The sequence below is a fragment of the Artibeus jamaicensis genome, unplaced genomic scaffold (assembly GCF_021234435.1).
Source record: "Artibeus jamaicensis isolate MK-2021 breed Jamaican fruit bat unplaced genomic scaffold, CSHL_Jam_final scaffold_847, whole genome shotgun sequence".
Classification (NCBI taxonomy): domain Eukaryota; kingdom Metazoa; phylum Chordata; class Mammalia; order Chiroptera; family Phyllostomidae; genus Artibeus; species Artibeus jamaicensis.
In genome coordinates this window covers 31,051,128-31,073,138 of record NW_026522057.1, presented here as the reverse complement: position 1 = coordinate 31,073,138, position 22,011 = coordinate 31,051,128, and the positions used below count along the sequence as shown (strand labels likewise).

General features: G+C 62.6%; 1 protein-coding gene across 1 annotated transcript in view; it reads right to left on the bottom strand.

Moving 5' to 3' along the window:
- Window positions 1–1,209: 1,209 nt before the first annotated feature.
- Window positions 1,210–22,011, bottom strand: part of CFAP74 (cilia and flagella associated protein 74) — a 43,582-nt gene continuing 22,780 nt past the window's right edge. The window contains exons 19-39 of the mRNA XM_053660193.1: window positions 18,695–18,759; window positions 18,029–18,151; window positions 15,526–15,647; window positions 14,586–14,714; window positions 14,114–14,201; window positions 13,392–13,565; window positions 12,708–12,841; window positions 7,083–7,359; window positions 6,002–6,100; window positions 5,204–5,343; window positions 4,487–4,618; window positions 4,221–4,330; window positions 4,040–4,095; window positions 3,844–3,963; window positions 3,603–3,758; window positions 2,850–2,979; window positions 2,611–2,765; window positions 2,230–2,362; window positions 1,996–2,126; window positions 1,667–1,801; window positions 1,210–1,461 (exon numbers count right to left, since the gene is read on the bottom strand). Coding sequence (XP_053516168.1) covers window positions 1,360–1,461; window positions 1,667–1,801; window positions 1,996–2,126; window positions 2,230–2,362; window positions 2,611–2,765; window positions 2,850–2,979; window positions 3,603–3,758; window positions 3,844–3,963; window positions 4,040–4,095; window positions 4,221–4,330; window positions 4,487–4,618; window positions 5,204–5,343; window positions 6,002–6,100; window positions 7,083–7,359; window positions 12,708–12,841; window positions 13,392–13,565; window positions 14,114–14,201; window positions 14,586–14,714; window positions 15,526–15,647; window positions 18,029–18,151; window positions 18,695–18,759 — 2,711 coding nt within the window. The 3' untranslated portion in view covers window positions 1,210–1,359. The remainder of the gene's footprint in view (window positions 1,462–1,666; window positions 1,802–1,995; window positions 2,127–2,229; window positions 2,363–2,610; window positions 2,766–2,849; window positions 2,980–3,602; window positions 3,759–3,843; window positions 3,964–4,039; window positions 4,096–4,220; window positions 4,331–4,486; window positions 4,619–5,203; window positions 5,344–6,001; window positions 6,101–7,082; window positions 7,360–12,707; window positions 12,842–13,391; window positions 13,566–14,113; window positions 14,202–14,585; window positions 14,715–15,525; window positions 15,648–18,028; window positions 18,152–18,694; window positions 18,760–22,011) is intronic.

The following is a 22,011-nucleotide window of genomic DNA, read 5'->3' as shown; positions in this document are numbered from 1 at the left end:
GGCCGCCCCCAGGGCCCTCCAGCTGGGCTCTCCCTCCTCCTGCCTGCCCTCTACTACCTTCCAGGCCCAGTGCAGCAGTAGGAGGGAGGAGGATGCGCAGCAAGCTCAGTACCAGGGGGCTGAGCAGGGGGCCAGGGGGGGTTGGAAGAAACTGCTGGTTGCCCACTGAGGAGGGGGGAGGAAAGGCCGCAGGGAGAACCTGCTCCTGGGGCCCAGAGGCCCACCAGACCCCAGCTTCTCTGCTTGCCGCCACCGGGTGGAGAGGTGGCTTGGACTCTGGCCCACCCCAGTGAGGGGTAGGAAGGAACCTGGGTCTGCCCACCCAGTCCTGCCAAAGGTGTCCCTAGGGTCACTGTCACAGGCTCAAGGTCAGGCTTCCAGGCCCCAAGGGCAAGGGGAAGTGGGGGACAGCAGGTGGCTGCAGGCTGGTGTCTGGAGTCTGTGCCCAGCCAAGACTGAAGTGCTGTCCTGGTGGGTTCTGGGGTGGGTGGGCTCTGTGTCCACCCAGCAAGCCCTCAGAAGGCAGGGGCTGGGGTTCAGGCACCATCGTGAGCTCCCAGGAGCCTCCTATGGTCCTGGGGTGGGGGAGGCGTCTATCTGGAAGGGCCAGTTGTGCCTGAAGGCCGAGTTTGCGCCCAGTTCAGGAAAGAGGAACCGGACACATGTGCTGGCCTCGGCCTGGGCCCTGGTCGGGTGTGTCCCAGCATTTGCTCACCCCTGGCTGAGGGTGGCTCGGGATCCTGGGACTCGGGAGGAGCAGGGAAGGCTAAGGGCCCCTGGGGTCGGAGTCGCCTTCCCTTCTCCCCTCTGATGGCCTCTTCAGCCCTGCCTGTTGTCCCCCCACACACACACGATGCAGGCACTGCCCTGCGGGAGGCCCCTCAGAGGCTCCCAGGCAGACCTCGCTGTGTTATGAACTGATTTTTCTGGGGTGGGGAGGGGATGCCCCCCAGGACTGCACTCCCACCTCTTATTCTGTCTGCACCCACAAATGACTCGTGGTCGCCCACACCACACTCCAGCACACAGAGCATCCAGAGTGTTTATTGACAGACAGCTCTTGCCCACACTGGGCGGGTGCTGGTGGGGCTGGGGGCTCTGAGGGGCTCAGGCAGGAGCAGATGCAGGGTGGGGAGCTCTTGGCCCCTGGGCTCATCAGGTCCAGTGCCGCAGGAGGCTGCCGTGCGGGGGGGCCAGGTGCCTCAGCCATGTGGTCATGCAGAGGGCTGCCAAATCGAACCAGCCGGGCAGTGGGTGCCCAGGTCCCAGCCCATAGTGCCTTGGCCTGGCCCACACACCTGGAAGTGCTTCTGGGGAGCCAGAGGATCTCAGGGGCTCCGTGGAGAGGCTCCTGTGACTTCAGGGGCCAGTCAGCACCTGAGCTACAAAGAAGACCTTGTAGGTCTCCTTCACATCCCCCCTGAGCTGCAGCAGGGCAGACACCTGGAGCGGGTGGTCTGGCTGCAATGGGAGGCAGGAGGAAGGAGGAAAGGCTGAGCCAGCAGACAGCTCACCAGGCAGATCCGGGTCTGGCTGCCGCACTGCCCACCCCACCCACCCGCCAGGGCCCGACCCACTGGCCCTCCCTGGGCAGTGCAGAGGGGTGGCCGCCCAGGCTTTGGCTTCTGCAGGACCCCCCCCCCCCCGCAAGGTCCGCAGCACCTACATCGAAGTCCGCAGGTGGCACCCAGGAGATGCTGATGGTCTTGGTTTGGCCGCGCTCCACGACGCCCCTGGGGGGCTCGATGGTGAAGCCCCTGTGCTGCAGGGACGCCACGCTGTCCAGGCTGAACTCCACGGTCTGCGGGCATGGGAGCCGCTGGTGACCTGAGCCAGGCTGGGCCCCAGAGGCACTGGGTGACAGCCCCACGCGCCCTCCTGGCCCACACCTGGGAGCGGCAAGGCTACGTGGGCTGGAACTGTCCAGGCAGGGGCGGGGGGGCAGAGGTGCTGGGGGCCCAGGTGCTGGGTGGGCTGGGGCAATGCTGTGGTCACCTTCTTTGCGGACAGCTGGGTGGTCCGGATGCAGCCCACCAGCAGCTCGCGTGTGGCGGGTGGTGCTGGTGTGTCTGTGTCCAGCTGGATGTAGTCCAGGGTCACCAGGATGGGCTTCGGCTCCTCAGCTTCTGCTGATGCAGGGTCTGGCTGGGGACTGCTGGGGGGGCCGGGGACAGAGTGGGGCTGGCCCTCAGGACGGTTCTGTTCAGCATCGCCCCTCAGAAGGCTCACCCTCTCTGCGCTCTAGGTCGCCGGCGGGGATTCCGGTCAAGGACTCTACAGGCACGTCCAGCGGGTCTCCGCCCTCCACGAACATCATGTGCTCACGGGCCGCACCCTTCAGGAGGATCTGCTGGGAGACTTTCTGGGACCCAGGCACAGCGGCCTCATTATGTGACCTGTGCTGGGCTCCGGGAGGGGCACCCAGCCACCAGCCTCTCCCCCAACCATTTCCCATAAGCTCCAAGCCCCAGGCAACGGCAGGGCGGCAGGGCGGCAGGGCGCCGGGGCGGGTGGGGGGGGCCCGCCTCCCAAGAGGGGCGGGGCCAGGGAGCCCCGCCCACATGCCAGGGAGGAGGGGCGAGGCTGGGCTCCTGGGCTCCTGAGGCGCACCTTCTCGAAGAGGATGACCTGCAGCAGGTCAGAGAAGTACAGGCTCTCGTGGTCTGGGCTGAAAGTCACGGTGAAGTCCTGCGCCCCACCAGGGTCCAAGACGCCCTCCACCGGAGCCACACTGAACACGCTCTGGCCATTGTGGTTCTGTGTGCCTGCAGGCCAGGACAGGCGGGTCCGTGACCCCTCCCACCAGACCCTTGCACCCTCCCCGCAGTGTCCCCCGCCCCCCAGCTCACCCACGACATCTGTCCTCTGGGCTGAAGAGGTGAGAAACTGCGGCAGCTGCTGCCGGTCCTCGCGCCTGGTGCTGGAGAGGCTGTCCAGCTGCATGGAGAACTTGATGGGCAGCGAGGAGCTGTTCTGCAGCTGTGGACACGGGCGTCAGTGGGCCGCCCACCATGGCCAGGGCTGCGGCTGGGGCTGGCGGAACCTGCTGCCCCCTCCCGGGCCCCTGTATCCGGCCTGAGTGGCTCTGCTTCAAGGTGGGCAGCTCGCGGTGGCCTCCATCTCCCCAGCTTCTCCCCAGCAGGCCACCCCTCCCCCCTGAGAGCAGCTCCCTCAGTAAAAACTCCCCAGAGTCGGCCTTCTGGGCTCTGCTGCAGGACCTGACCTCAGCCAGACGAGCTAGCTGGCGTCCTGCGGGAGACTCGACCCCCAAGGCCACTGTGCCCCTGGGATGGAGGAGGGCAGTGTCAGCTGACGTGCTGGGTGCCTGCAGATGACCCTGCTCCCCACTGAGCAGTGGCTGCCTGAGCTCCCCAATCCAGAGGGGCCCACCCTGCGGAGACCCTGAGGCCAGGGCAGCTGAGGGGGGCAAGGGTGCAGGGAGGGCAGCCGTGACCCTGCTGGAGGGGGGCGGGTGGTAGAGGTGGCGGCTGCTGGGGCGTGAGCCTTGCACCTGCACTGGCTCCGATCGAGGCGGCGGCCCCCCAGGGTGGAGCCGCCCCGCCCCCGAAGGCCAGGGCAGACACCAGGCCCCAAAGCTGCACCTGGAAGGTGGAGGAGACGGACTCCCTGGCGATCACGTAGCCCATGTGCAGGACGTCCCCCTCGATGGAGCACGTGATCATGGAGGCCACGCCGGTGCCGGAGAGCGTCAGGGTCAGCGTGCCTCTCTTTGTGATGACGTCCAGGGTCTCTTGGGCCTACAGACGTCACGCACGCGTGTCGGCTCGGGGCAGGCGGGCGGGGCAGCGCAGAGACGGGGCACGGGGAGGGCCTGGGCCTCACCAGCATGCTGTCACGGGGAGAGAAGGACAGCACCAGGACGTGCGTCTGCCCCGCGGGCAGCTTGCTGATGGGGTTCAGCAGGACGAAGGGGCCGTTGGGGTTCAGAACGGAGAAGTCCACCTGAGGCCCCAAGTCAAGGAGAGGTGGGAGGATGAGGCCGCTGCCCTCACCCCCACCAGCCCCCAGTCTCGGATACAGCCAGGTCCTCGGAGGTGATGTTCTGGATGGAGACCTTCTTTATGCCTCGGTGTCCTGAAACGGGTTGTCCTGGGTCACACCCCAGGCCCGAGTGGGCGGGGCGGGGGTGGCTTGGTAGGCACTGGGGGTCCGGGTTCCTGTGGGTGGGGGCGTGGGCGATGGGCCCGATCAGGACTCACCCACGGCAATGTCGCCAAAGCTGGAGGCGGTTTTGCCTTTGTCAGAGGTCACTATGATGGATGGCGCCACCGCTGGACACCACAGCTCCAGGTACAGGGTGTTGTGGGGACTGCGGGGGCAGAGCACACTGACAGCGCTGTGCCTGCCCCCCAGCTCCGCCCCTCGCCCAGGCCCCGCCCCCGCAGGCCCCGGGTCCAGGGCGGTAGCAAGACAGGGACAGTGGCTTTTCAGCTGACCACATCCCACCTGGCCCAGAGCACTGCACCTGAAGCTCAGAGGTTCCATTCCCTTCCTGTCTTGGATGTCACCGCTGGCAACGACACAGGGTACCACAAACTTGTCAAACTTCCCTGGGAACGATCTGGCCAAGATGGCCTGAGCGACCTGGTACTCGTAACTGAAGAAAGCCGGCAACTTACACCTGTGCTGGGGGTCCCCCCTCCGCACCCCCAGCTGTCCGGGGGCCCTCCACCCTGACCTTTGTGGGCAGGCCAGCAGGCCGCCCCTGCTCTCCAGGGCCTCAGGGGCCACGTGGGGTCTGTCCCAGGGCTGCCTGACCAGCTGATGCCCCCCCCTTCCCAGATTCCTGTGGGAGCTGCCCTCCCACCCCAGGGCCCTGGCCAGGCACCAGCGGGCTCTGCTCCCTGGGCAAGGATCTAGGGCTGGCAGGTGGCTCAAGGCCATCTGAGCCCTTGGGGACTCCCTCTCCACCCAGGTGGGCCAGGGCTGTGGGAGTCGGGCAGCAGCATCTCCCCCAGCCCGTGGAGGGGGGCTGTTCCCTGTCTCCAGGGGAATGGAGGGGGTGCATAGGCCCAGGAAGGGAGCCTGCGGGGCCCCAAGGCAGCACCTGGATCTAGCTGTTTCTGACATCAGCCCAGTCCTAGGCCTCCAGATTCATGTCTTAAAGCATCTCTAGGCAGGCTGTGGGGTCCCGTGTCCCCCCAGAGGGAGTGGGGGAGGGTGCAGCCTTCTCTGCACACACCTGAACTTGAGGTCCTGCTTCTGCATCTCCCGGGCGAGGGAGGTGGAGGCCCGGAACAGCCGGTCTCGGTGGTGTGCCCGCTGCACGGACAGGGACTGTCTCCGCATGTCCCTCCTGGAGGTGGGCGCCTCCTTTCGGAACTGTGTGGGGAGAGGCCCGCTGTGGAGAGGCCCGGGGCTTGAACCCAGGGGGTCTGCGCATGCCAGGCATGGGGTCCCAGACCACAGGTGGATCCCTTGGGAGACTGGTGGCAGGAGCTGGAGCAAGGGAGACCGGGCACATTCCTGGGGAGGAGGCAGCCCAGTGCAGAGACCCCAGGGGCCACTTGTGTCGACAGGGAAACCGAGGCACAGAGGGTGCAGGGGCAGCCAGACCGAGGTCTGAGTGAGCACGCTCAGGGGAGGAGCCGGGCTGCTGGGCGGGCGGCGGCCCCTCCGAGTCCTGGGGACAGCTCTGTGTGACCAGGAGCCCGCCTGCACCGCCCGCGGGGCCACTTGACCCCCAGGGCTGCCCCTGGGTGGGACCGTCCCCCCTCTCAAGTCCTCGGTTTCAGCCCCTGAGGGCTGTCACCTTGGGAAGGGAAGCCCCACCTGCTCCCCAGCCTCCCTCTGGGCATCCACCGGGCCTGGTGGTGCTTCCAAGAGAGGAGGGAGGGGCCTCCAGAGGAAATGTTGTAGCCTCTGGGAACAGCCTGGGGGGGGGTGGGCAGGGGAAGGCGTGTCTGTCCTGGACCCTCTGTGCAGGAAGCCAGCAGCCCCTCCTGTGCCCCCATGCCCTCCTCTTGGGGGCCCCACTCACCATTTTCATCCCCCCATCTTTACTCAGGGCCTGGAAGGCTCGCTGGCGGATCACCTCGCTGGCCAGCACCGGCCGGAAGGCCACCTGTACTAGGCACCTCTGTGGGGAGAGGGCCCGAGGGCAGGGCTGGCCCTGTGGGTGCCCCGCCCCCACACCCCACTGCCCCCAGCTCTCCTGCACCCCCCACCGGAGGTCGTGCTGACAACCCTGGCGTGTGCCTCCATCTGTTCTTGGGGTCTTCAGCTTAGTGGGCCCCGTCCAGGAAGGCCTCTTGGACTGCGCCCCCTGGAAGTGGGGCCGGGCTGCCGTACAGGATTACTAAACCCACTCAGCCCGAGCCGGTGGGGATCCAGGATGGAGGCCTGGGGGGCCCAGGCCCCACCCACTGCCCACAAAGCACGACGGAAGAAGGGAACTTCGGTTTCGGCCGTGAGGTTTGGGGGCGAGCCCCACACCCGACCAGCCCGGCAGCCTTTCCAAAGCTCCCGGTGGGCTCGCGGCGCCCGGCGTGGCAGAGGGGCTCTGTGTCTGCCAGGTGGGGCCACGGCACGTGGGGGCACGTGAGGGAGGGAGGGGGGAGAGGGGAGGGGGAGGGGACACAGAGGCGGGGTGGCCACAGCCTCTCTGGAGACATCCAGGTGGCGCTCGCTCCATTGAATGAAATGTGCTTCAAGTGACCCCACCTGTCAGACCCGGTGGGGCCCCCCCCCATCGTGTGCCCCTCACAATGTCCTCTGGGCAGGCCCCCAGGGCCCGGGGGCAGGCCCTCCCTGCTCTGAGGGGAAAAGCAGAGTGCGGCGGGGGGGGGCCTGAGTACAACCGGTAGACAGACACCCTGTGCTCCTGGTGACCAGGTCTCTGCATTCACCTGCTCTGAGGTCCAAGGACTGTGCTCCCCCCACCCCAGGGCTCAGCCACCCATGCAGCCAGGAGCTGGCACGGACCCCGTGGGCGCCCCTGCCTCGGGCGGGGCCAGGCCTCTTCCCTGGCCTCAGAGGCCCCTGGCTTGCGGGCTCTCAGGGGAGCAGAGCTGACCTCGCGTCTGCTGTGGCACCGGTGCCCCTGCGGGGCCCACACCCACCTTTCCTGGCAACACGGTCCCCACTGAGGGCGAGATGGTGATGGGTGAGCCCGGGGGCAGCAGGAACTCGAAGGACGTGGGCCCCACGGGGCAGGTGTCCCCAGAGCCGATGCGGGGCACAGAGTGCGTCAGCGAGTTCATGCTCAGGTGAGGGTTGATGACGTACAGGGTGGCCACGGAAGTGTCGTACAAGGAAGTGGCCGCAAACTTGACCTGGTAGTGGGACAGCTCCAGGGGCGGGTGGACCCCCACGGCCCGGCAGGTCAGCTTGAAGCACCTGGGAGTGACCAGCGTGGGCAGGTTCAGTGGGGGGCGTCTGGCTGCAGGGCGTGGGGCTTCTCTGTGGCCTCTGAGTGCAGGGGAGGCAGCCCCCCGCCTGCCCCGGTGTGTAGGGTGCGCAGGATGATGGCGGCTGTCATCGAGAACGCAAGCGAACAAACCCCGAGACCCCACGCATCCCTGGGTGAGGCCGAAAAGAGAGAAAACGGACAAATCGCCCTGGAGTCCGAACACACGAGGGTGGAACCCCGCCCCGCCCCCCACGAGGGACAGGGGCTCTGCCTCCCCTGTGAGCGCCTGTCCCCGCGCCGCCCCGAGGGACTGTCTCCCGTCACGCGTGTGCTCAGCGCTCTCAAGGACGGCGCCCACTGCCCTGTCACCCGTCTGTCGCCAGAATGTGTTCGCCTGTTGAAATGTTTCAGAATCGATTTTAAAAAATCCTCGCCGAAGGCTGTGTTTATTCATTTGAGAGAGAAAGGTCTGCGTGAGACACACAGATCAGGTGCCTCCAACCGGGGATCGGACGTGCAGGCCGGGTCTGCGCCCCGGTGGGGGTCACGCCCACAGCCCTCCCGAGAATGGGACGAAGCTCCCACCGACCCGGCCACCTGGCCAGGGCCCAGCGCCCATTCGCCTGTCCTGGGACCACAGGCTCCAACACCGTCGCGGTTCTTCTTACTAACTGCAGAGCAGAGATGAGGTGCCTCAGTCCCTTCACGGAGCAAGCAGCCACTTCCAGGAAGGCGGCCAGCGCCGTGGCCCCCTCCACAGGCAGCCTGGGTCCCTGTGACTCATGTGGGGCCCCCGGCCAGGGCTCCGTCCCCAAGGTGGGAATGGGACGCCCCCAGTGCCACTCTGCCCTGTGAACTCTTCTTTATATGCCGAAAGCTCGTGTGCAACGAGCCCTCCTCTGTATTTTGGAGAGTCCTCCTCTGGCACCGTGCTCAGGTCCTCCACCGTTTTCTTGCTGGGAAGAACCGGGGCCCCGCTGGCCAGCGGTCACCGTGCGGAGCATAGCTGCCCTCCCTGTGGCCTGGGGCAGTGGAAGACCCACAGGGCCTTGAGAAGGGCTGGACCACCACTGGCTGCCACCCAGGACACACTGGCAACCACGTTTGCTGATGGAATGTTTTTATCGAAGCATGTATTTAAAATGCTTCTTCTGCCCTGGCTGGTGTAGCTCAGTGGACTGAGCACGGGCCTGCGAACCAAAAGATGGAGGTTCGATTCCCCATCAGGGCACATGCCTGGGTTGCAGGCCAGTTCCCAGCAGGGGGTGCACCAGAAGCAACCATACATTGATGTTTCTCTCCTTCCCTTCCCTTCTAAAGATAAATAAAATAAAATAACATGCTTCTTCCCCCCAAGACCGCAGAGGTAAGGCTCGCTCGTTCAGGGTGGTGATATTCTCCTTCGACCGCAGAGGCAGAACCTGCGTGTCTGTCCCCTTGGTTATCGCCCCCGAGGCCGCGTCCTCCTGTTCACCTGGGCAGCTGATGGCTGACGACCGTGGCCCTGAGCCTCGAGGACCCACGGGCTCTGCTCGGAGATGGGCCTGGCTGGCCCGAAGCCCCACTTCTGACGCCTGTGCCCCCCCAGAACCACCAGCTCTTCCTTTTCTCTGCTCTCCGGAAGGTGTGTGTCCGCCACCCGCATTTTCCCTCGTGGAGAGCTTTGAAACTGGGTTTGATTTCCCTGGTAGTTGTTCGGCCACTCAGGTCTGCTTTCCTCTCTGGTAGGTTGCGTTTGTCGAGAAATGTGTCGGTTTCATCCGCACTGCTGACGAGTGTGAAGCCGTCCCGCGGCGCCCTGGCCTCCCCGCGTCTGTGGGTCCGGGTGACGTCCCCCTGGGCACCGGTGACTTGCGATTCCTCTCTTCCATCTTTTTTTTTTGTTATAGCACAACTTACATATTTCAAATGGACAAAATTAGTATCATTTACAGTATCTTAACATAAATTGCCTTTGAATGGGAGCTTCCTTTCCAGTACTTTGAGGTCTACGAGACGTATCTAGGAAACTCACTGCTGTGGAAAACGAAGCTTAAATCGAACAGGGAGAGGGTGGGACCCTGGCTTTCCCTCGATTAACTGCCGCGACGCTGTCTTTGGGGCGGCCGAGGGAGTTGCGGATTTTCTTTGGACGTCACCAGGCGCGGGAGCTCCGGTGGGACGGCCCAGACGCTCGGTGAGTTCTGCCCTTTCCTGGCACTGGCACGGCTCTGGGGTCCACCTCTCCTTGGGAATATTTATCCCACTACTACTAATTTTTGTTTCAAATCTGACAAGGGGGGTGCTTCCGGGTGTTTAGGTCCACACCCTACTCCGTGTATTTGGTTTCCATAAACGGCCCGGGCCCCCGGTGGCTGACGGCTTGTGTCGCTGTGGCCGGGAGGCCGGCCCCTTTCCTCTGTCGTCTGGATTGGGCTTGTTAAGATAATGCATTTACTAATTTCTACAGAGAAAGACGTTTAGTTTTGTTGTTTTCCTGTGGAATATTTGATTTTCGTTTCACTGATTTCCACTCATTACTATGGCTTTTCTTCTAATTTCCTTGGGTTTAATTTGCTATACTCTTTTCCTAGTTGTTTTTGAAAAGGTTTTATTGATAATATTTATTTTTAGAGAGAGGGGACGGGCCCTGCCTGGTGGGGCTCAGTGGGTTGGGTGTCCTTGCACAGACTTCCCGGCCGGGGTGCACTGTGGGGCTGCGGGCCAGGCCCCTGGTCGGGGGCCCGAGAGAGGCAGGTCCATAGGCCACCCCCACCACGTGCCCACCCTGGGACTGAACCCACAGTCAGCATCTGGCGACCCTTCGCTCTGCAGGAGGGTGCCCAACCACCAGAGCCACACCAGTCTGGGCCTAGTTTCTGAAAGAAAAGTCCAGATTATCGATTTTCAAACTCTCTTCTTTGTCTGCATTTGGAGCTAGGAATTTCCCACTAAGCACTGCTTTTAATGAAGCCCAAGTCCTCAAACTCAACACATCCAAACCGGGCCTGCAGATGTGCCAATGTGGATCAATCACAAAAACACTGAGGGAACATAAAGTCGCAATGGAGACCGACACGTGGGGCAGGACTCCAGCAAGCGGGGTGTGGCCTGGGTGTTAGCCCCGAAGTCCTCAGTCCGGGGCCTCGACCGCGCTTCCCAGCACTTCACGCCCACGCCCTGAAGAGGGCGCCCTAGAGCCACCAAGCAGGGGAAGGGCTGCAAACCGGGCCCCTCCCCAAAGCTCGGAACTGGGGCCCAGGAGGAGAGCCAAGGAACAAGATCAAGGCCAAACAATCACCAGTAGAGTTTTTAGACAGAAGAGAATGTGGAGCAAATCAACTATGTTCGGATGACGCCACCTGCAAGGGCGGCTGCGCGAAGGAGGGACGCAGGAGGGACGCTGTGACACAGTGACTCACGGAGCGCAGGGAAGAGGCCGGCGCGGCAGGACCGCAGCCTCTCGGAAAGGGCGTTCGGGCCGGGGAGGCAGCGCGACCAGCACCAACGACTTGATGAGGACTCAGCTGGGAGGGTCCCGGGAACCAGGGCCGCGATTAGGGGGTGGGGGTGGGGGCGGGGGCGGGTGAGACCCTGGAAAAGCCAGGGAGCCGGGAGAGCGATGAGACCGTTCTGCTCCCAGCCAGAGCCCCGCAGGGGGGCTGGAGGCAAACATCAAAGGCAAGAGCCCCTGGTGAATGCCCCGGAAGTAAAAAAATGCACTGTGCACCTCTGAAAATCCACCCAGAGCAATCAAGGCCAAAACGCGTTTTCACCGAGTTGTGGGGTTTTACATGGGAAGAAACAGACTCTCAGGTGCCCGGGGGTGGACGCCTGAGTTCTACAGAGCCGCTGGGTTTTTTAACTGATTAAAAAAATCCTCATGTGCCCTGGCGGGCGTAGCTCAGTGGATTGAGCCAGGGCCTGCGAATCAGATGATCGCGGTTCGATTTCCAGTCAGGGCACATGCCTGGGTTGCAGGCCAGTTCCCAACAGTGGAGGCACAAGAGGCAACCACACATTGATATTCCACTGATATTCCTCTCCCTCTCTCCTTCCCTTCCCCTCTATTTAAAAAAGAGGGTGGGGGCCCTTGATTGAGGGTGGGGGAGAGGGAGGGAGAGAGAAAGCGACCAGTGTCCCCCTCGCACCCTGACTCACTCTGCAGCCTTGCTGCATGCCCATGCCCTGATCCGGAAGTGAACCTCCGGTTCACGGGACGATGCTCCCACCCACTGAGCACATGGCCAGGGGCTCACCCACGAGGTGGGGAGCTCACAGTCTAAAGGCTGTGGGCAAATTGTCACTGGCATGAGAAGTGAGGGGCGTGGTGCCTGTCACAATCCTAAGGGTCTTTCCAGCAACGATGCCTCCCACCCTGTGTGGAGACTGGCCACAAAGGAGTGCTGGCCCCTGTGCCTGGGCCCCCCACTCCTGCGTGCCTGTGGGGGGCAGGGCCTGGGCTGTGTGTGGGGAGGGGCCGCCCAGCCAGGAGCTGGGACCCAACGGTAGCTTGGCTGGGGGACAGGGGGCCAGTGCAGCCTGGATGAGAGGATGGGGAGAGGGGCTGGGCGGGGCTCCCCGACAGTCCTGGCTGGGCTGGCAGCAGTCCCCCACAGCCCCCAGGCTGCCCCCAGTGCCAGGGCGACCCCTCCCCAGCTCTGGGAGTGGGTGCTGGGAGGCTCCAGGCGGGGCTGTCACACAGCAGGTCAGGGCAGCAGGACTCACTCTCTGGTCCTCCTGAGTGCAGAGCACACGCTGCACACTGCATGCACACTCACTCCTCCCACACGCACATGCTCACCACGTGCACACACCATACATCCACATGCATGCACACTCAAACGAGCCCTTCCAAACACCCACATGTGTACACCCGTGAACTCACACCCCACATATGCACAAACATGAACTCATGCATGTTCAGAAGTGCATGGTTGCACACACCACACACGTCCACACATATTCAAACCCACACCCACCACCTGTGTATGCTCACATGAACTCACATGTCAATGCATGAATGCTCATGTTAACTCACATGCCACACATGCATGTTTACACCACACACATGCTCAAACATCCATGCCCACACCTACACAAGCAAACTCACACACACACGCACACTGACATGCATGTGCACACAGTGCTCACATGTACTCTCCCCCATGTGCGCGCACACACTGCTCACGTGTGCACACCTGCACTTGCTCCCACACACACGGCTGAGTGGCCTGAAAGGCCGTGGGTCCCGGCATCTGCGCTGGGCCTGCGGAGCCTGCAGGCCGCTCAGTGCCAGCCCGAGGTCAGCCCAGCCGGCTACTGGCCACCGCCCCTTCCCCGGCCCCGGGCTCACCGGCCGATCTCCGACTTGCAGACAAGCTCGAAGCTGTACTCCTTGGCTTTGCTGGGCTGGAAGATCACGTCGAACTCCACCATCTCCAGCGGCAGGACAGTGCCGAAGCCATCATTGGGCTGGATGTCCACGCACTGCACCGGGAGAGCCGGCGACACCAGAGTGAGGCCCGGCAGACACACGCGCAGTGTGCCCGCAGGCGCATTCAGTGTGTGACCACGCTGGGCGCACACGAGCTTGGGCGTGCGTGCATGCGTGTGTTATTGTGTGTCTGTGTCTGCATGTGCACGTATGTTACTGTGTGCATGTGCCTGCACGTGAGTGCATGCGTGTACTCAAGTGCCTGCATACATGTGTGTGCCTGTGTGAGTGCACACATGTGTGAGCACACACGTGTTGAGAGTGGACAGCAGGGGCTGCGGTGGGGTGGCCAGGGTGAGGGTGGAGGAGCCTGGAGTCCCACGGGAGCAGCAGGCCGGAGAGGAGGGGGAGGGGAGGGAGCAGAGGGAGGGGGCCGCGGCCGCCCCTGGGGCGTCAGGGAGGAAGAGAGGGGCGGGCGGGGGGGCCAGGCACAGGTGTCTGGAGGTGGACACACGGTATGGGAGGGTCAGCAGCCGCCTGGGCCACAGCCTCCTCCCCAGCCCCCCCGCGTCCCGCCCCTCCCCCCCCGCCCGTGCCAGGCACCTTGGGGAGCCTGACGAACCCAAACTCCTGGGGAAGGAGGGAGTGGTTGTAGAGGCTGACGGGGGTCCTGATGGCCTCGTAGATGGTGCAGTGGCCGAAGTCCACCTCTGAGGGGCTCAGCTCCAAGTCCGAGGTGGTGACTATGGCGTGGACCGTGAATTCCACCGGTCTGGTCTGGGGTGCAAAGGGGAGCACGTTTCTGTCACATCCGGTTTTGGCAAGTGTGTCCAGAAACGAGGAAGGCGCAAGCATCGCTGTGGCCCGAGGCACCCCTTTCCACGGACACGACCTCTGAAAGAACCCACTCTCCGGTCACCCCCGGACTTGGGAGGATGCAGGAGCGACGGTCACAAAGAGGAGCCGGAGGGGCGGCTCGGCACGCGTGCACACACATGTGCTGGGACCGCACGGCACGTGTATCACGGGCTAAGTGCAAGGGAGGACTGTGTGCACACGTGAGCAGCTGTGCCTGCGAGTGACAGGTACGGAGTCCGGGTGCTGGGGACGGCCCTGCGGGCCCGGGGCAGCGCTCGGACCCTCTTTGACCCAGAACCACCACCCCCACCCCTGTCTCGACCAGGCAGGGGCTACTGGGGCAGGCGGCCAATTTGCAGGCCCGGCCGCTGGAAACCAACCAAGGGCCTTGCTGGGGTGTAGAGCCCAGTGCCCAGGGCACCCCTGCTCCCCAAGAGCACCAGCATTCCCAGGAGGCCCCCACAGACCTGGTCGGCCACCCGTATGGTCATCGGGGCCTCCAGAACTCTGCTTTCTCTGTCGAAGTACTTGCCTGCGTCTTCGGGAAGGGAGTGTCTAGAAGAGATCGCACGCACTCACATGTAGTCTCCTCGTTTACACTGCGCAAAACGGCGGTGAAACTGACCTGAGTGGCGCTTTTAAAATGCACAATTGGTCCTGGCCAAGTGGCTCAGTTGGTTAGAGCATTGTCCCAATACTCTGAGGTTGCAGGTTCGGTCCCTGGTCAGGGCATGTACAACGATCAACCAGTGAATGCATCAGTAAGTGGAACGACAAACTGACATTTCTCCCCACCCCTACCTTCCTCTTTCTCAAATCAATGAATGAAAAAGCTACACAAAAGCTGTGCGACCTGATCCTGGCACCAGCCTCCTGCTCTCTCCGCCTGGATTCCCCCGGTGAGAAGCGAGGCCCCCTCCCGCCCACCCCCGCACCCACCTGGGCAGGAACTTCAGCTGCACAGAGTAGGACGACAGAGCCTGGATGTAGCCCGTCTCCGGCAGGAGCTCCACGTGGCCCCGGAGCTCCTTGCACACCTCAAACTTGAGGCGAAGGGCCGCTTTCGACCTGCAGCGGGGGAGGGACGTGAGGGCGCTTAGCTAGTCACTCCTCACCACCCGCCACCGCGGTGCTCGGCGCGCCCCTGCCAAGCCAGTGCCTCAGCGGTAGGAGGGAGGGGCTCCCAAGCCCAGCTCCCTAGGGGCTGGCTTCCCGGCAACGCAATCCGATGAGGATTCTCAAGGATGAAGGCAGCACAGGTGGAACACGCCCCTTCAGCTCTCAGAACCCTGAGCGTTCTCTGGGGAGACCCCATGCCCGGCAGGCCCTGGGGATGGGGGTTCAGCGGGGGACCCTTGCCCGACCCGCTCCTGCCCTCCTCCCCAGGCACAGTCTTGGGACAGGCCGGGTCCCCAGCACAAGCTCTGCAGGGCACTGGTGGCCCCTGGGTGGCCTGGCCTTGGTCAGTGACCACAGCTCCTGTAAATTCTGTCCCTGCCCCTGGCTGAGGACAAGCCGGAGGAGCCAAGGGTGCCCCTCAGTGTCACGTGGGTACCATGGCCCCGTGACGCCGCGCTCCTCCCGGGGCCTCCTGGAGTCTCCACTAGGTCAAGTGACGAGTCTGACCCCTTGCCACATGCTGGGTCTCTGTTCACGCCACGGGTGGTGTGATCTCCAAGCCCCAGGACGGCCAGCGGCGGCTGCCCAGGGGAAGGGCGGCTGCTTCCCGGTCCACCTGGGGACCGTGGGCTGTGGACCACGCCTTGCACAGGTTCCCGGGGTGCTTCCCGCCTGACCGGCTGGCGGGGCCTCTGCCCAGCCAGGCTCTGTGTCCACAGCGGTCCAAAGACAGGTAAGCAGGCGCGAGGGCCGCGCTCACCGTGTGCGGACGAGGATGGAGTCCTGGTAGAGCCGGTCGTACATGCAGATCTTCAGGTCCACGTCGGGCCTCGGCACCCAGACCGGCACGTCCACGGCGACGCCGATGGCCCGGAAGTGCAGCTGAGGTCAAAGGTGTGCCTTCAGCAACGCGCCCTTCCACCAGCAGAGCGTGCCCCACAGCTCTCGGCAGGGCGGGCTCTGGGACCCTTACTGGCGTTAGTGGCCAAGCCACGTTTAAGGCGCCACAGCACTACTCACACGTTTAAATAAGAGAATCTTTTTCACTATACATTTTCAAACAAGGAAAGAGCAGGGTTTTATGGTTGTCACCGCACAGCTTTGCATCGAGTGACACGTAAGCCGCCTGAGAAACGCACTCGCCAGAGTCAGTGTCGCCCAGGCCGGCAGACACGTCACGAAACCTTCACACCTAAATCAGGGTGGAAGCTGGAAATCGCGAGGGGACCCGGGGAAGCGGGCGGCACCTCCCTCCCGGGCACTGAGGCCTGGGTCTTTGGAGTCGGGGCTTGTGGGTGTCCAGCAGACCAGCCTGGCACACGGCCGCCCCTCAGGCTGGGGGACAACTACTCCTTCCAGACACCAGCCCACAGGGCTGCCTGGGGACACAAAACAGGGACTGTCCCCTCTATACCACCTGCAGGCCTTGTGACACTTGGCACATGCCAGCCACCAGGTCAAGGCCTCAGGGTTGCCAAAACGCACAGCCCATTTCTGGGGCCAGGAAGGAGGCCGTCGGTGCGAACAAACAGAAAACACACCCTGCAGGGAGCCGCCCAGAGTCAGGAGTCCACGTCACTTACAGGTCGGGCTGCGTGGTCAATGGTCACCGCTGGGGGCCCGGCAGGCCAGGGGCAGTGTCCTCCCCACACTCTCAGGGGACCATTAGGGAGCCCAGGTCAGTGGCCAGGCAAGTAGGGGACAAAGTGACACATGACATGCCAGGCTACAGACAGACCCAAGACTCAGAGGACAGATGAGGGAACTGTGGAGGGTCCGGGAGGCAGACGGGGCACCAGTGGTGGAAGCCCCGCCCACCCAGGAGTCGAACCGGGGCAGGGATGACGATGGGCAGACCTGGGTGCACGCTGGTGACAGGAGGGAACAGGCCGGCCTGCACCAGGAGGCTCTCCCTGGAAGGTACTGGGCCCAGTCCTCAGACGTGAGGGGGCGGGGCTCCGGTGGGCCAAACCCAGAGCCTGTCCCTAGGGCCCAGCCTGAGCAAATGGGCAGGCGGGACTCAGAGTCCAGCCCCAGTCCCAGCCTGGCTGCGTGTGGATGCCAAGAGCAGTGTACGTGCCAGGTTGCGGCGCGTCCTGCGGCACTCGGGCCTGCGGAGGACACAGATGGGGGAGGGGGCAGGGGGAGAGACCGGCAGAGGGTGGGGCGTGAGGCCACACGCACGCGGCGTGGTCACACCTGGGCAGAGGCAGCGCCTGTTGGGGCCCAGGCGTCGGAGGCGGAGAAGGCTAGTGGTCAAGTGGCGCCCGAGGGGAGGCCAGGCATCGAGGGGCAAGGAACGGGGTGAGTAAGAGGGGCCGGGCTGGATTTCACTGCGGCCCTAAGAAGCGCTGGGGAAGCCCCGCTGGGGACACAGCCCGTCCGTGGGGTTTCCTCTTTCCACTTACAAGGTAGAAAGTTCCCAGGGACTCGCGGGCTGGGAAGGGGAGAGGACTGTCCGGGGAACGGTTCGGAAAAATTCCAACTAGTGAGACCAAACGCGGCAAACAGCAAGTGGGCGGGAGACGAGGAAGCTGGCCGAGAGGAAAGAGCGCCGGGTTGTCGGCGATAACCTGAGGGGTGCGGCCCAGCGGGCCACTGCCCGTCCCCGCCCTCAGGTGGCTGGGGGTCTCGGCGACGCCGACCTCACACCTAAGCAACCCCACCCCGGGCCGCCCCCTGTGAACACAGCCACGGCCTGCAGGCGAGTGTGTGGTCTTCACGTGTGTGTGTCAGCCACACACTCAACCTTGCCTGCGGCTGCCAAGAAAACTGGAACAGAGTTTGCAGATGTCATCTGAACATAGTTTCACACGCTCATGAACAGTCAACGACAGAGTAATGAACAGCAGGTTTAGCTACTTCGAAATTAAACAAGACATTTCTAGTAACACAGGGCGAAGGCTGAGTGTGCACACACAGATGTGTGCGTGCACACGGGCATGTGAATGAGCACGAATGTGTGTGCACACAGATGCGTGTGCATGCTAGGATGTATGTGTGCACACAGCGTGTCTGTGCACTCGGACGTGTGTGCGCATACAGTCGTGTGTGGGTTTTGTGTGCAGGAACCTGCATGCATGTGGGTGTGCTGACACGTGCATGTGTGTGGGGGCGTGTGCAGGGGCCAGCTGTCCGTGCTGCCCAGCAGCCATCCAGGTGAGGCGGGCAGGGCGGCGCCTCACTGGGTTGTGTGGGGCCCTGTGCCCCGGGGGCGCTGTGCTGTGGGGGATGATGTGTGCGGACGGTTGTGGGACACTCACAGTTGGACATTGCCGATTCTTGAACGTGACCTTGAAGTTGGCCTCGATGTCTCCTGGGGTGACTGGGGAGAAGGTGATGGGCACTTTGATAGAGGTGAAGGGGCCAATCTCGCCCTCTGTTACCTGCGTGGGAAGACACATGTCACAGGGCCCCTCAGGTCCACGTTTCCATGAAGGCACCTCCCACTGTCTTTGCCACAGACGGTGTCCCTGGGAGGGGGAGTGGTGGCAGGACCCACGTTCCCATGACATCCTCTTGGCCACACAGCCTCTGGTCCCAACCTGGCCAGGCTCTGCAGAGACACACTGCCCTGGACCCTGGCTGAGGGGAGGAGGAGAGGGGCACCTCTCCTGGCTGAACCCCTCCCCCAGCAGGCTCCCCCGAGCCCCGGCACACACACACACACAAACACACAGACACGCATGAACTTGGACCACTATGGCTTGGCTGGCCCTGGACCCAGAAACCGGCCCCTGCTGCCCCGGTCCCGCCATATCCCAGACAGGACAGGGAGGCTGGGCGTGGGCTCAGACAGCCGGCTGCCCAGTGGCCAGATAGGTCTGGTCCAGCTTTGGTCCCACGAAGGGCCACCCTGGGAAGGAGTCAGCAGACCAGCAGGGCGTGGCTGGAGGAAGGTGGGCCGGGGGCAGGAGGGCCCCACTGACCTCCCCCAGCGAGACCTCTGCCTGTTCCTCGTTGGAGAATATCATGGTGGCCACCCGCTCCAACTCTGGAAGAGAAGGCACGTCAGCTGTGAGGACTGGCAGGGAAGGGGCAGCTCTGTCCAGACCCATGGGAGCCACGGTCACCCCCTCCTAAAGCAGCAGGGCCCTCCTTCAATTAGACTACCTGCTGTTCTAGGCGTGATGCAGGGGGGCCCGTGGGTGGGAGCAGGAGAGGACCTGCCCATGGCCCCGGGAGGGGTGGGTGGGTGTGGCGGCCTCAGGGCAGAGAGCGGCGAGGCCTTTGCAGTTCAGTGTAGAGCAGGAGGAGCAGGGACAGGGGCTCGAAGCGGGTTTGTGCTAAAATGAGCAGGCAGCCGGATGCCGGGCAGAGAAGGCCGGCGGGGCAGGGAGAAGACAGGCAGCCAGGGCGGGGCCTGGGGCGGGGCCGGTGGGGCGGGGCACCCCGCCCTCTGGGGAGCCCCTCCCGATGCCCGCTGTTTTCTGGTGACCTGGAGGAGCACAGGCAACACTAAGCCTCGAAAAAGTTTAAATGAGATCATCTTTCAAAGGCCTTTCCCATTCAAATGTCATAACCTAACTTTTTACAAGAACTGTCCTGTCCGTGTGCTTGCAGCTGACGCCCAGTCATCTCGTCCCGTGGGTGGGCTGCGCACTCTGACCTGCCCCTTGGGGTGCGGTGGGCACCCCAGGGGCCAGCCTGCCACTTATGCGGAAGGCTCCCGAGGACAGACGCCATTTCACTTCTTCTGAGAAGGGTTCCTGTCGATTCTGCATGTGGACAGACAACACTCGATAGGCAGGGCCAAGGTCAGCGTCTTCTCCGAGTCCTTCTCGCTCTGCTGCATTGCCATGGAGACCCCCCGGGGCTGTGCCCCACTCCTGGGGCTCAGCTGTGAAGGCAGAGGGCCCCTGAAACTTGGCAGATTTGTCACCTGGCCTGGAGGTCACAACTGTCACCTGGACAGGGCAAGGCAGGACGAGTCCTGGTCTGCTTCAGGGGCGACGGCCGAGGCCACACGGACATGAGCCCCGGTGGGGGCCAGCGGCTTCAGGTGGGTGGCGGCTGGGCTCTGTGTCCCAGGGCTTGGCTCTGCTGGCCTGCTGCTGAGGACCGAGCGAGCTTGCACATGCTCCAGAGTCAGGCCTGCTAACGACGTGCCCAGTGCGTCCGCTCCAGGCCCAGCTCTGCTGCGGGTCAGGATGTGACCGGCCTCCCAAACGGGAGTTTAGCTTCGACAGCCTGGCACGCTCTCGGAGACTGTCCCTGCGCCCGGCCTCTTGCTGCTCCTGCGGACACCCCCACCACGCTCCATCTGCCCGGGCCACGCCGCTTCTGTCCTGCTTCCATCTGCCTGCTGAGAGAGGGCCTCTGGGGCCGGTTCTCCCTTCAGCGATGTCTCCTCTACAGTTTGCCTCCTGCCGGGTTTCAGTTTCACGGATCACATTCTTACTTCTAGAAGTTTCATTTGGTGGATTGTCCAATCTGCCTGGTCTCATTCCTTCACGAGGTCATTGCAAGCAGGGAGCCGGCCCCGCCTGTTCCCGGATCCCCACTCACACCGCAGGTCTGTGTGGCTGAGGCCCAGGGGAGGCCGCCCCGCTGCGGGCTCGGCTGCGGGCAGGGCTCTGGGAGGCTGGGGCTCCCGGCTTTGAGGAGCAGGGGACTCGCTGGCAGGAAAAGCACCAGAGGGGCTAAAATGCCAGCAAGTGAGATTTTAAAAAAGGACAAAACCAACATATAGCACAAAATGAGAGGGCGGAAATCAATGCAAATGCACAAGTGGGGACCCCTCAAACAGAATTTATTTATGTAAAGTTGTGTGTTTATCCTCACATGTTTAAACTTTGGTCACGGTCAAAGTCCTCACCATGGATGGAACGCCCTGTGGAGACGGTTTTTCCACTGCTCAAAACAGTTTTAGAACATGCTGGTTTTGATGCTTTTTTGAAAAAAATTATTTATCTATTTTTAGAGAGAGGGGAAGGGAGGGAGAAAGAGAGGGAGGGAAACATCAGTGTGTGGTTGCCTCTTGTCTGCCCCCTACTGGGGACCCAGCCTGCAACCCAGGCCTGTGCCCTGACTGGGAATCAAACCGGTGACCCTTTGGTTCTTAGGCGGGCACTCAATCCACTGAGCCACATACCAGCCAGGGCTGATTTGGATGCTTTTTAAAAAGTGCTTCTCCCCTGGCTGGTGTAGCTCAGTGGATTGAGTGCCAGCCTACAAACCAAAGGGTTGCCGGTTCTATTCCCAGTCAGGGCACATGCCTGGGTTGCTGGACAGGTAGGTCCCCAGCTTGGGGTGCATGAGAGGGAATCACACAGTGGTGTTTCTCTCCCTCTCTTTCTCTGATAATAAACAAATATATAAGAAGTGCTTCTGCTTTTTGTTTGTTTGTTTGTTTCACCTCTTCCACATCAGCAAATGTTTCCTTTTGAGGGCTTTTCATCCAGGGAACAAACAAAAAAGTTGCTCTGGGAGAGATGGGGGAATGGGGAGGGTGGAGCACGGGCGGGGGTCCTGCATGCTGTTTCCGATCAGAAACTGTTCGATACTCAGCACAGTGTGGGAAGGTGAACTTGCAAACCCCCACCACGAAGGGGCAAAGGGGTTGGAAAAGTCTTAAAAACACTCACTGAAGCCAAACGCAGCCTCTCACAACAACGCCAGCTGGTGCACAGATACAGGTGGGTCCCTAGAGCGCCCACCTGGCAGGGGAAGCCTGCACTACAAGGGGCCCGCCCTCCAGAAGGTAATTCCAGGTTTTTGGGGTCCCCCGTGTATTCAGAGTTACGGTAAATGTAAAGAGATGACACTCTCTGGGGAAAGTCAGAGACTGCCAGATGCACGAGCCAGCCGAGAATGTTCAAGGCCTCTAGACTGCACACCGGCAATCCCAGCCTTTCTCATCTCATGGCTCACAAACTAACTACTAAAATTCTGCGACACACTAAACAGCGTACTTTTGATCTGACAAAAACATAGGTGTAATTTTGATTCATTTGCACTGGACGGTTATAGTCGTGTTGGCTGTTGTCATTTTTTATTTGACGATTTAAGAGAGAGGAGGGGTCTCCCATCGACAGTCAGGTGTTGTGTGTTTGAACACTTGCAGGTGCACGCGGCAGAAAGCACTGCTGTGACCCGCGGCCCTGCCCTGTGACAAGACAGAAGAGGCTCTTTTCACGGCCGGTGCGAGGGAATGCAGCGCCATGGAGACACCAGCTCTCCCCAGAGGGGCCCGTGGACTCAGTGTGAGGACATCAAACACTGTTTTGGTTTTTTTTTTTTTTTG